Genomic DNA, 14,897 nt, shown 5'->3' on the forward strand with positions numbered 1-14,897 from the left:
TTCCCTACAATAATATTATATTTTAATTTTAAAAATCAACCAAATATTTTTTCTACTCTTCAACCAATTAAATATTATAATTCCAAATTAGTTTTTCAAAGAGAAGCAAATATCATGTTCTTTCAATTAAATCCAAACCCATTATAAAACAGGCCCAAATATCAAATATACAATCGAACTTTTTGGGTGAATTTATGGGCTGAAAGCCCATACATGTTTTCACCACAGATCCATCAACAACCCAGGTATTTGGTATTATAAAGGATGATTTTGCCAAAAATATATTAAAATAATCTTAAAAACATTAAAAAAAAAAAAAAACGCTATCAAAATCAGTAAACGGAATAAACTCTCTTCCAGGGCAGAGCAAAGCAAAAAAAAAGAAAAGAGCAACAAATCTCCTTCTCAAAGGTTTCTCCCTCGCGCAAAATATTTCCCAGAAAGTGGATATTTTCCCGGAAAATCGAAACCCAATACTCTCTTGAAACCTTAGTTTCAATACAGTTAGGGCTTTTGGCTTTCTGGTGAGAGTAAATACAAGTGTTGAATTCTTTTTGAGTGTAACAGTGTAGGTTTTAGGATTTTTTAGGCGTTTTTAATCTGGGTGTTTGTTTGGTTACAGAGAGAAGTGGAATCGAGTGGATTACGGACGGTGGTGGTGCTGGTGCACTGATGTAACTGTTCTGGGTTGTAATTCGTGAGCTTGCGGAAATTGAAGCAATGGTAACAGATTATGGTTTCTTTTTTTCATTTCTTGTTAATCTTTACTTATAGTGATTAGTTATGATTGATGCTGAGGTGTTTTTTGTGGGAAATGAAAGATTGTTGTTTAGTGTTTTAGATTAGATTTTAATGGTGGGTTTGGATATGATTGCGTTTTACTAAAACTGTGGTCTTTTCTTGATTGTTAAAAGAAAATCCTGATGGATAAAATAGGCCAAAGTTTTCAATTTAAAGAAAGGGGGTGTGACTTTGACCTAGACTAGCCAAATGACTGTGGTAATTTCTTTGAATTAGGGTATTGTAAATAATTATTGTTTTGATGTTATTGAAGTGTTTAATCTCATGCATCTATTGAAGACAATTAAACATGATTATGTAAGGTTTTTTCTTTTGTTAACTATAAGGTAATACTGACTGGATTAAAAATGATCTTGATTGAGTTTTATTGTGTGGTGCTGTCTCTAGTTGGTTACGTAGTAAATATCCATGCTAAAAGAGGGCATTTTCAATTCTAAGAAAAAGAGAATTTGATTGTGACTTGCCTAATAACTATGATAAGTAGTTTGAGTTAGGGTTTTGTTACATTAGATCCAAATGAGAAAAGATGTGCCAATGGTTTGGTTGTTTTTTTAGTTTGCAAAAATAGGAAATGAAATGTGTGAACTCTTGCATTTATGGCGCTGAATTGTGTGAGATTTGGTGTAGAAATACAGTGTAGAACAAATTTATTGAAACTGGAATATTTAGATAGGTGTTGAATGGGTAATGTGCTTATGTTTATGTTTGTTGTGCACAGGCTATGTCAAAAAAGGTGATTACAAGAGAAGAGTGGGAAAGAAAGCTTAATGATGTAAAAATTAGGAAAGAAGACATGAATAAATTGGTGATGAACTTTCTTGTTACGGAAGGTTATGTGGACGCTGCTGAGAAATTTCAGATGGAATCTGGAGCTGAACGTATCCCTTTTCATCTGTGTGTGCGTGTGTGTATATCAATGTCATTCTTACTATGGTATTTTGGGCCTGCTTGGGATTGTTGTAGCAGTTGGGGTTCAAAGTGCTTTTTTCATAGAAATGCATCAAAATGATGTTTTTTTTTTTAAAAAAAAATCATTTTTGACATTAATGCATCAAAACAATTTGAAAACTTAAAAAAAAAAATTAACAAAAAAAAATTGTTTGAAATTTGAGGGAGTGCAGTCGAAACTGCATTCCCAAACAGTCTCTTATGTTTGGTTTTTGTGCTTTGGTGGCATGATACGTTGTGTTTTTTTGTTTGTTTTTTTTTCTTATTGAGAAATAGCAGATATAGATCTTGCAACTATTACAGATCGAATGGCTGCTAAGAAGGCTGTGCAGTGTGGAAATGTTGAGGATGCAATTGAGAAAGTGAATGATTTAAATCCTGAGGTGCGATGCTTTACTATGTTGCTACAATCTTTGTCAAGGTGACTTGTGGGTCATTTATTCACATATTATAATCCCTATCATAGTTTGTTAGGACCATGTGATTAAATTGTTTGTTTGATTAATATTTTTTCTTGAAATTTTAGCTTTTCATTGTTTTAAGGGACTTCGGGAGTTTCTTATCATATTCATGGATGTGTTATCTGAAACTCTCTCTTTTCTAGTAGGATCAAGAAGCATGTTAGGCAGTCATCTATGATTATGTTGGTTGTAGCATCTTTAACTTTGCCAACGGCCATACAATTGCACTGAGCTGTAGGAGACCATCAATTTTCTATGACCATTTAATTATTTCATCATCGTGGAAAAATTAATGCTTTGGCCTTAGTAACAGGTCATAGTTTAACTCCCATGTCCTACTGATTTTATAGGTTTGAATGAAATATGGCTTAAACTATACAGTTGTTATTATGTCAATGATATTCTTATGGGCTGAATGCTTCTAAGCAATGAATGTTTCAAGGAAGCAAATGAATAAACTGCTGGATTATATATTATCATTTTGCATGCCTTGTCATGCAACCCATTTTAGTGTAGCCATGTGAAAGTCATGTGATGTTCTTATACATGACATTGTCATATTGCCTGTTTAGCGTGTACTACTGAAAATCACAGGAAAGTGATTAAGAAAGCTAGAATATGGAAACCTCATGTTTAATGGCCGTTGTGGAATTTCAGAAACATAAATTCTTTCATAGAGGGCTGTTCTTTAAGTCATGATTGCTTGTTCTATGCAGAAACATACACGTACATATATGTATCTACATGCATGCATGTATGACACAACCATATAGATTATGGCCTTTTTTCTATCTAGATTTTCCTCATGTGAAAATTTTGCTTGCAGATACTGGATACAAATCCACAACTGTTTTTCCATCTCCAGCAACAGAGATTGATAGAACTGATTCGCAATGGCAAAGTAAATGAGGCTTTGCAGTTTGCTCAGGAGGAACTTGCTCCAAGGGGAGAAGAAGATGTAATTCTGAGTTCGTCATAATTTTTTCATGTTTACTTGCATAGCATTTGATATCATCTGCAGTTCCTTCTGGCTTTGTTTTTCTTCTCAATTTGGTTGAACTTCAATGATTAAACTGGTTGCATAATTATTGAAACTAATAATGATATTCACCTTGAATATAAATACCGTCTTAGTGGGACACATTCACGTGACCACTTTCATGATAATAAATGACCTGAGAAAGCTGAAAATTTCTTCAGCATAGCTTTTTAGAAGAACTGGAGAGGACTGTTGCGCTGCTGGCTTTTGAAGATGTTTCTAACTGCCCTGTTGGAGATCTTTTGGATATTTCACAACGCCTTAAGACAGCAAGTGAGGTGAATGCAGCTATCCTTACAAGCCAGAGTCATGAAAAAGGTTTGCGGATGTCTATTTCTTTTCTTTTCTTTTTTTATTTTTTCATATGTCCGCGTGTTTGTGTCAATAGAAATAAATGCTCCTGTGTACTTGGGTGATGTCTGCTTCTCTTTGTTTTTATTTGGTTCTTATGTCCCAAAAGAAAAAAAGAAGAAGAAGAAATCAAGCACCTTTGTATTGTACATTTTCATTGCCATGCTACCAGCTATGTCATGGTAACCCAATCAATTATTATTCTTGACACGTCTTCTGGACACCCACTACCATTCATCACAAACATATTACACAAGCTTCCACTCTTAAAGTTGTGTAAAGAGATGCTCATCTCCCAGGCATGTCAATTAGATAATGGTGTAAAATGGGCGTCAGTTACTGTAACAACATCCTTTGTGTCAGAAAGAACCTTTTATTTTTGGGTATACCATTTGGACATTGCTGTTTTAAGGACCCACATAAATTGTGCTTGATCTTCTCAGTAGCACTAAAAGCCTTGTACAACATTGGTTCTCACGTAAGATGTGGTAAAATGTGGCCATTTTGTTCTTTCCTTTGGAGGGGATTACACGGAATATTGCGAAGGGCAAGACTAAAGGGCATCTGCAAATTTTATTCCTTTTGGTCACATCATTTGCTGTGAGTTAGACACGTTTATTTTCTTTTACAACATTTGCTGAATTCTTAACGAGATAATGACTAAGCGATGAGATGCAAGCTCATATTTTGGATACTGTTCTTTGTCCTCTCCTTTCTCCTTTTGCTTTACTGTGCTTGTGTACTTGAGTTGATATTATGATATTGTTATCTTGCACTATCTTTATTATAAGAAGAATTAATTATGCTGTCCTTTTTTTCTTATGAATTGACATAATCACAGATCCAAAGCTTCCAAGCTTGTTAAAAATGTTGCTATGGGCTCAGAACCAACTTGATGAGAAAGCTGCATACCCTCGAATAAAGAATTTATCTACTGCCATGCTCGAAGACCCTGCAGTTTAAGCTGCTCGCAAGTTCTCGTGGAAGATTTCGCGTGGTTAAGATTGCACATGCAGAAACTGGATGATGGAAGGACAAAATGTCTGTGCTTCTATTACAATGACTTTAGGCAGTCAGTGATCTGTTGGATGCTACTGTTTTACAATTTGTTCGTTGTTCATTCTCCTCTATTCTAAATCCTTGCACAGTAGATATGTTTACACGATTTGCCTTCTTTAAAGTTGTGGATTATGGCATCATATCCAAAATCATAATGGCATAAGTAATTTCAAGGCTATGACCATACTTTGAAAATTTTGTCCTGTTGCTACCCCCCACTATCTTACACAATAAATTCAAAGGCAATGACGCGTTCTCCCGTGCCTGGTTTGTTCTCCGGGATAGATGACTAGCAGGGCATCTACTGGAATGATGCTTCCTGCTACTCAGCAGCCCAACTGCTGAAGACCAGACAGCGAAGACAAAATTTAAAGCAAACGAACAAAAGGGGAGAGGCAGGAATCCGAGAAAAGACCAAACTGAAATAAGATTAAAATATATATTTTAAGGAAAGCTAAGAAACTGCTGCTTTTCTACACTGCTCCTTGTAAGCCGCTGATTAAACGAAATCTAGAAAACAAACTGAAATAAATAAAATAAACCAACACCACCCTGTCCCCAAGTACCACTCTTCAAGGTTCTACCCACAGAACGTAAACCCACAGCATTTCTTTGCTATCCTGAATGGTGTTATTACCATGTTTGACTGCATATCCACTAGCACCCAAATTGCAACAGCCATCATCAAAATTGAGAGCATAACTTGAAGGATCATACTGGAACTTGAATTGCTTCTTCCCACCATTCCTTTTCACAGCCTTCCTCACTGCTGCCCTGAGCCTCCAGAAAAGGATAATGCATTGCTTCTTGCTGTATCTGTTCACACATCCAAGGCTTCCAATCAAGCCCATGTCAACCAACAAGCAGAGAGTCTCAATTCTCAACTTCAATTATCAGAAAGAAAACCAATAACCCAATAACCGAAAATATTGAAGGGGAAACAAAAGGAACTAGGAAGTTGGCTAGCAAGTATCTTTTGGCTTTATAAAGAGAGAAGAAACAAGAAAACATGGAAAAGTGTTTAGAAGAGTGGGAAAAGAGAATAACAACAAACTTAAAAAAGAAAACTTTCGAAGTAAGAAGTAAAAGAATGAATGACTGGAGGAAAAACAAAAAACAAAAAAAAGCAAATCTTTTGGGTCTTTCAAAGAAGCCGCTACAGGTTCAGATGCTGTGTCCACAGCCATGTGCTCTCTTTTGCATCATATTGGGATGCTCAAATTCCATCTTCTGCTACAAGAGAGAGAGAGGGGGGGGGGGGGGGGGGGGGGGGGAGTGAAGGTTGCAGTGGGCAGAGAGCCTCTCTCCCTCTATGGTCCTATCACTATCAGACTGTTGCTATTGTTGTAGCAGCAGCTGTATTGTTATACCGAATGTGTGCTCTGTGCGTGTGCCTTGGCACTTCTTGATGATTCCTCTGTCCACATTGTGTTCTCCTTTTTTCTGGTAGCGCAATACTATTTTTACCCTATGAAGGAAGAAGAGTCAGCTAGCTATGGTAAGGGCTACTGGGTTAATGGATACTGGCTAGTAACTAGACCAAGCTCTAACAAACAAAGATTGCAATTAACTCCTCAATAATGTACTCAATAGTTATGTTCCAAACTGTTTCAACTAGCTAGGTGGTTTGATTCTTAGATGAGATTTTTTTTTTTTTTAATTTGAACAATGATTCTGATTTCATTTTGAGATTTAAAAGAGAAATCAATTATTCCATGTTTTTATTTTTGTATTCATCAAATATCTTTCTGTGTTTCAAAATTCAGCTTTCGGTTCTTAATTATACGTTACTATTCATCTTGTAATTTGGTTCATTGTATTACAAAGATTATCAATTTCGATCACATATCTTACTTTACTAAAATAGTTTTTTTCTTTTTTAATTTTAATTATAATGTATCTTTGGACTAGTTTGCACTTCAATCAAAACTATTTTTTTATAATAATTTTAAAAATACATCCGTGTACATGATATATTCAAAAGAATTTAACCCATGAATTAAAAAGAAGAAGTTAAACTTCAAAACTATTAACAACTTTATAGGTTTTTATTTATATGGATGATACGTGGAGCTTAAGAGCCGATACTAACCCCCCACCGTAAGACCTAAGTTGTTGGTGTATGTATACTAAGGCGGTGTTTGAGATAATTGTAGAAACTATTTTTTAAAATGTTTTTTATTTTAAAATATATTTAAATAACATTATTTTTTATTTTATTTTTATATTAAGTACATCAAAACAATTTTAAAATAATAAAAAAAATAATTTAAAACAAAAAAAGTTTATAATATCTGAAAAACGTGGCTGGGACCGCGCTAGAAAAAGTGGGCAGATCTCCAATTATCCAACGAATCAATCCCATCTGTTGTTTCTCCTCCCAAGTGCTTTGTCTGTAATACAAGACAATGTGGGAAGAAGGTGGTAGAACTGATTGCCTCCTGGATTTCTACCTTCTATCCATTTGTTTTCTTCTCCAAAGTCTCTCTGCCTTTTCATATTCTCATTAAATTCCATTTGTCTCACTCCATAGTTCCCTTCTATCATTTAGCAAGGGCCCGAGTGACTCAGTGCCCTTTCTCTTGCCTTCCGTGCCTCGGTCCCAACTCCTACCCCAGCTTATCAATGGAGCTTGTGGACCCATTTCCAGATGAGTTGTCATGCTGTGCCACCAAAGCAAAGCTTGTCTCAAACAGTGGAAACTCCCTCTAGACCTTCCACACCATATTATCTCACCCCTTTTCTATTTTGATGTAGGTTACATGGGCTTTACTCTTGAAATGGGCTCATCTTATCCTGAGGCCTAGGCATATGGTGCTGGTAGCCTGCAATAGATAGCATAACAGGCCCAAATCAAATCAATCTACCACCTAAGATTCCACACAATCCCTTTTGTCAGTCCATTTGTCAAGACTCTGTCGAGGCTATTAGCTGGATCTCACAGTATTTCCACGCAAAGTTTGTTCTCATTCCCATTTTGATAGTGCTTGTTCATGTGCCTTTACAGATTCCTCTTCCACTACGACCACCTTATATTCTCATTTCTGGCATCGTTCGTACATTTGACCCTTTCTTGTGTTGAACGTTTGGAGCTCAGCATAACTCGTTTTCGAAGCTCGCTCTCTGCAAGTCCATCATTGACCTGAATATCAGTCTTGAATTATTGTAGTTCATCCACGTATGCTGTGATGCCATGCCACATTATCAAACTCCATCATACCTTCAATATCAAACATCTTCATGACATGGATTCTACAATATCAATTTTTTTTAGCTGTATCTTTCTTTAAAATAACATCGTTTTCATAAAAATAATTAACCTGCGACTAAGCTTGATAATCTGATCTTTTTTAATCAATCTTCGAAATGAATCGACATCTTTCTTTACATGCCCTTTTTATGAAGAAAAATAAAAACAAAAACAAATAGAATTTCTTGGGATCGAAGAGAGAACACAAGTTACAAGAGAAGAGGCATCCCATTTTCACAGCAACTGCTCAAAACAACTTACTATATTTTATGATCATATGCTTTATTGCCGCCCTTGAATGTACAAAGATAAAGAGAAGATAAAGATTTGATCCCAGAAGATAACATCTTATTATAAAACTAACTACTTCATAGACATGAGTAAAAAGGGCCATTTCTTGATAATCAGACCTAATGCCCAGAGCCGAATTTGTGTTGGCCTAGTGAGAGCAAGAGTGTGAGATTCGAGATTTCTAGTATCATGCGGTAGTATCTCATATGGATTTGCTCCCTATTCCTTTTCTTTTGTGCCTTTTCACTGTGGATACATGGGTACATGCCTGCATGTATATATATAATATATATTTCTCCATGTGTCTTTCATCCTTTGGACCACTTCTACACTAACATTCAAGAGTTTAAAACATAAGGTTTATCATTTCAAATCAAAATGTTCACTTGCTTTCTTGATTAGTAGACGGGTGCTTGCCTTACGTTGCGGGTGTGTGTGTATTATGATAACATGTAACATGAGAACAAAACGCAAAAAGACTCGGCTAATTAAACATTAAATGATAAAATAGGATATTAGTGTGAGCCAATGCTAGGCACCATAGTAGATAATTAATCTGGAAATTAAGGGGTGAGTAAGTTCCTATTAATATGATAAACCTACTTTAAATTGAGATAATTTAGTATAAAAAAATAAAAATAACCACAAAATCTAAAAAAAAAAAAAACAATATAGAACAATAATATCAAAAAAAAAAAAAGATATCAACTCTTGTAACCTTTCAAATCCATGACTTGAATCATCATACTAGAAACACTATATATATAACAATTATAAAGCATAATCCATAAGAAATGATGACTTGAAAAAAAAATAGTAATTAAAAAAATAAGAGTTAAAATTAAAAGAAAAAAATAAATCAAAGGGAAAAAATAAATTTTCAATTTCAGAGCTCAATTGAAAAGAATGAAAACATTAATAGAAGGAAAAAAACGTCAAAAGCATAAAAAAACAATACACAATTAACTTGGATTGAAGGGTAAAATTAAAAATAATAAAAATTTTATAAACTAGTCAAAAAAATAATAAGAAATCAAAAGAATAAGAATTAAATTGAAAACATTAACATATTATAAAAAAAATATTTGAACATGTAGAATTTTTCATCACGTTGTTTTACATAAAAAAAATATTAAATGTAAATTGAAAAACTTATGAGCACAACTAAATACATTAATTATAAACTATTTTGTAAATAAATTAAAAAATCCATCAACAATAAATAAAAATATAATTGAAAAAATTGAGAGGCAAATGTAAATAAAGATATTTAATATGGCAATAAAGTTTATTTATCCATTTATGTTTAATAAATATATTTATAAAAATCAATTTGTAATAGGAATCGACATACAAATATAATTTGTTGAATAAAATAAATAAAAAATTATATATCCATATTAAAAATATTATAAAAATAAATGTTATTTATTTTTAAAAATAAACTTAATTTATATAAAATATAAAATATTATAGATGAATCACACCAACCTCATAAAAAGATTAAACATACTCAATATAATAAAAAAAATAATTGCTATTTCAAAAAGGCTAAATATGCCAAAAAAAAAAATCAAAGAGAAGGAGTATTAATCAAAACATAAAACATAAATGCAGAAATTTATTTTTAAAAAAAAATATAAAAAACATTAATTAAAAAATTAAAAAATAAAATTATATGTTATGGGCCTGATAAGCCTACCCTAATACTTGGCCCATAAAATCAGGCCCATGCAGCAAGTCTTTGTTTATCTAAAGTTATTAGAGCAATATTATTTCCATAAAAATTAAATAATCTAAATCTGACCATTGTGAGAATAAAAAAAATAATACTCCTGTTTTTTCAATAAAAAAACTATTTTTTATTTAAAATACCTTGGAAACACCTTTAAAACCTTCTTTAACCAATTTATGACCTCAAAAAACATAAAACAATCACCCCAAAATCCATAATCAATCTAATCTTAACTTTTTTCATCATATAAAATCATTTAACACTAAAATTAATCATTTTAGTTGCTGAAATCATCATCAATAATAACATTCTCACTCTCAAATGAAATGTAGTGACCCTCCTTTCATCTCCACTTAAACAAATTAAAAATTAAAAAATATTAGGTATGGTATAAAAATATAATATTTAAAAATTATAGGAACCAATTACATAATAGTTTAAAAGGATGGGAGACTAAGATAAATTTTTCAAATAAATTGCAAAGCCATTACCTATATTAGCCCCGTGTTTTTCACTTAATTCCTCTTTTTTTTAATTCAACCTTCAAAAAAAAAAAACTGCTCCAATTTGAATTATGAGAAAATAAACAATATAAAAGAAATGCAGTAAGAAAAGCCACACACTTTGTATATTTTGTTAATGTATTGAATTCGGGATGATATTGAATGTTAGCTAACTTCATTGGTTAAATTATTAAATATAATTATTTTACAAAATTTTGATATAAAAGTTCAGTGACACTTCAAAACAACATGGATTACAAAAGCAGCTGTGAATATTTATCACATGTACAGACGATTAGCTAGTAAGATCTAAGTTGATACTAGAGACAAAAAAAAAATCAAGGGAAGAACTTAGCATTGCGAAGCTCAGGGGCGGAACCAGGGGAGAGCAAGCAGGGGCCCGGGCACTGCAAAACATTTTAATTTTTTTTATTTAATATTTTTTAATTTAAATAAATAAAGTTTTTAATAATATATATTATTATATTTATTTTAACCTCCCCTGTAAAATATACCTGGCTCCGCCCCTGGCGAAGCTCTACGATCCCAAGTTCAAGGTATGGCCTCTTTGTTCCCTTTCTATTCTATTGGCATAAGAAAAGATATTAAGATATTAAGATTAGTCATGCTTGTTATTCATATGATTGCTACTGGAGGTTTATATGGTCATTAATTTTAGGACCCGTAGAATTAGTCGTGGTATGCACAAGCTAACCCGGATACCCACGTTAATAATAATAAAAAAAAAGATATTAAGATTTATTTGTATACCAACATATTAAAATATAAAAAAAAAAATCAAAAAATTACAAAACTGAAGTCCACCCACATCGCAGAAAACTCTCTTCATCTCAATATCTACGATCACCGAAGATGAGTACAAAGAATGCTAGTGCTACCTTTTGGAAGAACATAGGGTCATTAAATCAGCTAGGATTTTTTCAAGATCCACGACCGTGTTCTCCCTGTGTTTTTGCTTCGATATCTCAGAAAAACCTTTCTCGTAATCCAAATATGACAGCGCAAGAGACAATGACCCACCAAATTGTTCCCTCACACCAAATCGGGCCTTGATTTTTCGGTCATCAACAAGGTATAGTCCTAGACTTTGGCTCCATTCTTAACATTAGCTACCCTCCATGCATAATCCTTAGTCGATGCAACATCCCCTTGTGTTCTCCGCTGGTTTCTTTATATGTTCCATTTTTGTCTACATAATAATTCCCATTTCACCTAAGATCAATTAAAATCACATAGGAACCATACTAGCACTACCATCTCATCTTTGCCAGTTCTTCAATGGGTTCGCTTCCTTCTCCACCCCAAACAACACCGCTACCTTCATCGCCGGAATCTTCTCCCTCTAGCTATAGGGTCTATGCCTCATTCTGCCACAAGAATGTTTCCAATTGGATAGAATGTTACAATCCATCAAATAACACATGGAGTTATGTTAGCTCAGTTCCTAATCTGATTGAAAACCATGTCTTGAAAGGTTTTGCAATGGTTACATTAGGCGATTCAATTTACATAATTGGAGGATTATTATGTCGCAGGGTGCAAGCTCCTAACAGTATCGATGAGTCTGACGAATTTATCGACGTCGGTGTTGAGGTGCTACCATCGGTTCTTCGCTACAATGCTTGTTCTAACCAATGGTCTCAAAGTGCACCCTTAGGCGAGCCACGGTACGATTTTGCTTGTGCTATATGTGAGAATAAAATTTACGTGGCAGGAGGCAAGTCCAGTTTGGCAAGTAGAAGGGGAATTTCTTGTGCCGAGGTATATGATCCAAGCCTTAATGCGTGGAGCCCTCTGCCGAGTATGAGCACACTGAGGTACAAAAGTGTAGGTGTGACATGGCGAGGTAAAATCCATGTGGTAGGGGGGTTTGCCATGAGAAGGGACTCCGATAAGACGGTGCCGTTTATAACCGAAAGGAGCTCCGCTGAAGTGTACGATCCACGAACGGGAAAGTGGGATCTAGTGGCTGGAATGTGGCAATTAGATGTGCCTCCTAATCAAATTGTGGAAGTTGACGGGAGCCTTTTTAGCTCCGGCGATTGCTTCAAAGCATGGAAAGGTTACATTGAAGCCTATGATGGGAAGCTCAATATATGGAATGTTGTTGATGGATCACAATTGCAAACTTTCAACTCACCAAGTTCACCTTCAGATGACAACAATGAAAATTGGCCACCAACCCAACGAATATATCTCACTATGGCACCAATTGGGAGTCGATTATTTTTTCTGGCAGGCTATAGGAAGGCTGGGGAATCGTCACGAATAATGTCCATGGCCCTTATTTTTGACACTACAGCAACTAGACGTTCATGGGCGAGCTCTGAGCCCATGGAAGAGGAGGGGGTGAAGGAACTTTGTAGCCATTGTTGCGTAGTTAGAATTTCTGAAACAACAGTTGCAAGTGAAGTGACAATCTAATGCTAGTCATGCTTGTATTGCATGAAAGCCGAATCGAATGTAATGCGTACGCACACGACTGGAATTAATTGAATAATTCTTGAACTTGCAGAAGTCCATGATACTCCTTTCTTGAGGGGAAAACATCTCTATGCTTAATCTGTCTTTGCTGAGATGCTCCACTTGTGACCCGAGTGCATGATTTTGGTTAGATTGGGATGGCCAAATAAGATAAGTCCTGTAAAAGCATGTATTTGTTTTTTTTTTTTAAATAATCTTTCCAATTTAAAAATTTAAATTTTTAGGTGAGATTTTAAGATATAATTTATATTATTTTTTAACATATCTCTTCAAATAAAAAAATTTTAGACTTGAAACTTGTACATACTCCTATTATCTTATGTTTAATTTTTATCAAATAAATAAAAATAATAAAATTCAAACTCGTGATTACTTGGTTATTAAAGCTTTAATAACATATTAAAAATCATCTCAACTTAAAAATTTAAACTCTTAAATAAAATTTAAAAATAAAATTTATATTATTTTTTAATATTTTTTAAGAGTTACTGATATCTGAAAAAGAGACATTTATGGTATTAATTTAGAGAATTAGAAGCCATGCGTACTTTTCTTCTCAAAGTCGCAGCTCACCTAAATGGGCGTGTGGCCTTTGCCTCTACTACTCTATCCAAAGATTCAATAGATTAAACCTTCATCACGGCCAATAATTAGAAACGATCAGTTGTAGGAAATATCTACTTGAAAGAGTTATTAAATGACTCAAATAGATAACAAGATTTTATTTAAAATTATATTTATGTATATATGTACACAAAACAATTATTTTATTTAAAACAATAACGAGTTGAAGACTTTTACTGCTTGAAAACTCCATCCTCAACGGAAAGATAATCATGGACTCGTACTATGATATGGATCTTGACTTGTCTATAAATAAATATATGCTTGTAATTATTATCAAGTCACAATTTAAAAAAAAATAAAAAATAGATCAGGCTAAAAAACGTTATCCCTACTTCTCTTCATTATTGAGAGAAAATAATTTTCTAGATTTTGCGTAGAAAACAACAATTTAATTATTGTTTAGAGACAAGAGAAGCTACCATCATGAATTCATATAAGTTTTTTTTTTAAATTAATTACTTCCATATATGTTTTTTTAATTAATTACTTCCACTATATTTATATTTATTGGATGTGAAAATATAATAATTAAATATCTAGAATTACATATTAAACTAAAATAAATTTTACATTGTGGTAACTTGCTCCTGAAACTTTTATGTTTTTCAATTTAAATATTATTGTTAATCCTAGTATCGATTCAAATTTTATTTTAGTGATTTATTTTATTATTCAATTGCTCATTATGATAATAAAATAAATAAATATGTAAATAGTAATGCTTTAATTTATATGTCTCCTTGCCGCAGTGGTACAAGATAGAAATTTTAATGGCAAAGCTTTTCTTAAACTCATACACACTGATATGTTGAGAAAATACCTTTAGTATTTGTACTAGCTGAAGTTATATTTTATTTATGTATTTTGTTTATCAAAACTATACCTATATAGTTTCATGTGTTCTCAAAAAATTCAAATTGTTTTATTAAAATTTAATATATTTTGAATTGTTTTTATGTATTAATATTAAAAATAATTTTTAAAAAATAAAAAAATATTAATAACATGTATTTTAATATAAAAAATTATTTAAAAACAATCACAACACACATATTATTTGACTAAAAAGCAAGATAAAAATAGCCACGCCTTTTTTTTATTTTTGAATGCTTTGACCTCGTACATGTAGTGAGAAATGCTACAAAACCTAGGCTTTAGCATCGAACATAATACCAAGGCTATCATGATCATTGGATTCGTTATTTCATTCAAAATCAATGATTCCCGTTGCCATTATTGATTTGTACTCCTACTCAAGCCATACCATAACATGATAGTTTCTGCCTGTACAAGTTATAAATGCTGCCTGTCTAGAAATAGAAAGAGA

The 14,897-nt window shown here is 33.0% G+C and overlaps 2 protein-coding genes across 3 annotated transcripts; both read left to right on the top strand.

Moving 5' to 3' along the window:
• The first annotated feature begins 316 nt into the window (after positions 1–316).
• On the top strand, positions 317–4,854 carry LOC105128091 (glucose-induced degradation protein 8 homolog). 2 transcript variants are annotated; one of them, XM_011029610.1, is made up of 7 exons: positions 317–411; positions 623–723; positions 1,520–1,679; positions 2,026–2,132; positions 3,037–3,168; positions 3,411–3,567; positions 4,442–4,854. In XM_011029610.1, exons 2-7 carry the CDS (start codon positions 721–723, stop codon positions 4,561–4,563), a joined length of 681 nt encoding a protein of 226 aa, XP_011027912.1. In that variant the 5' UTR covers positions 317–411; positions 623–720; the 3' UTR covers positions 4,564–4,854. The 2 variants fall into 2 exon arrangements, with proteins under 2 accessions (XP_011027912.1, XP_011027911.1); XM_011029609.1 differs by having other exon boundaries at positions 326–524.
• Positions 4,855–11,682: 6,828 nt separating this feature from the next.
• LOC105128117 (kelch-like protein 8) lies at positions 11,683–12,883 on the top strand. The gene has a single exon (XM_011029639.1). It carries the CDS (start codon positions 11,738–11,740, stop codon positions 12,881–12,883), a length of 1,146 nt encoding a protein of 381 aa, XP_011027941.1. The 5' UTR covers positions 11,683–11,737.
• The last annotated feature ends 2,014 nt before the right edge of the window (positions 12,884–14,897 follow it).

This window comes from Populus euphratica, unplaced genomic scaffold, assembly GCF_000495115.2.
Source record: "Populus euphratica unplaced genomic scaffold, PopEup_1.0 scaffold15.1, whole genome shotgun sequence".
NCBI lineage: Eukaryota > Viridiplantae > Streptophyta > Magnoliopsida > Malpighiales > Salicaceae > Populus > Populus euphratica.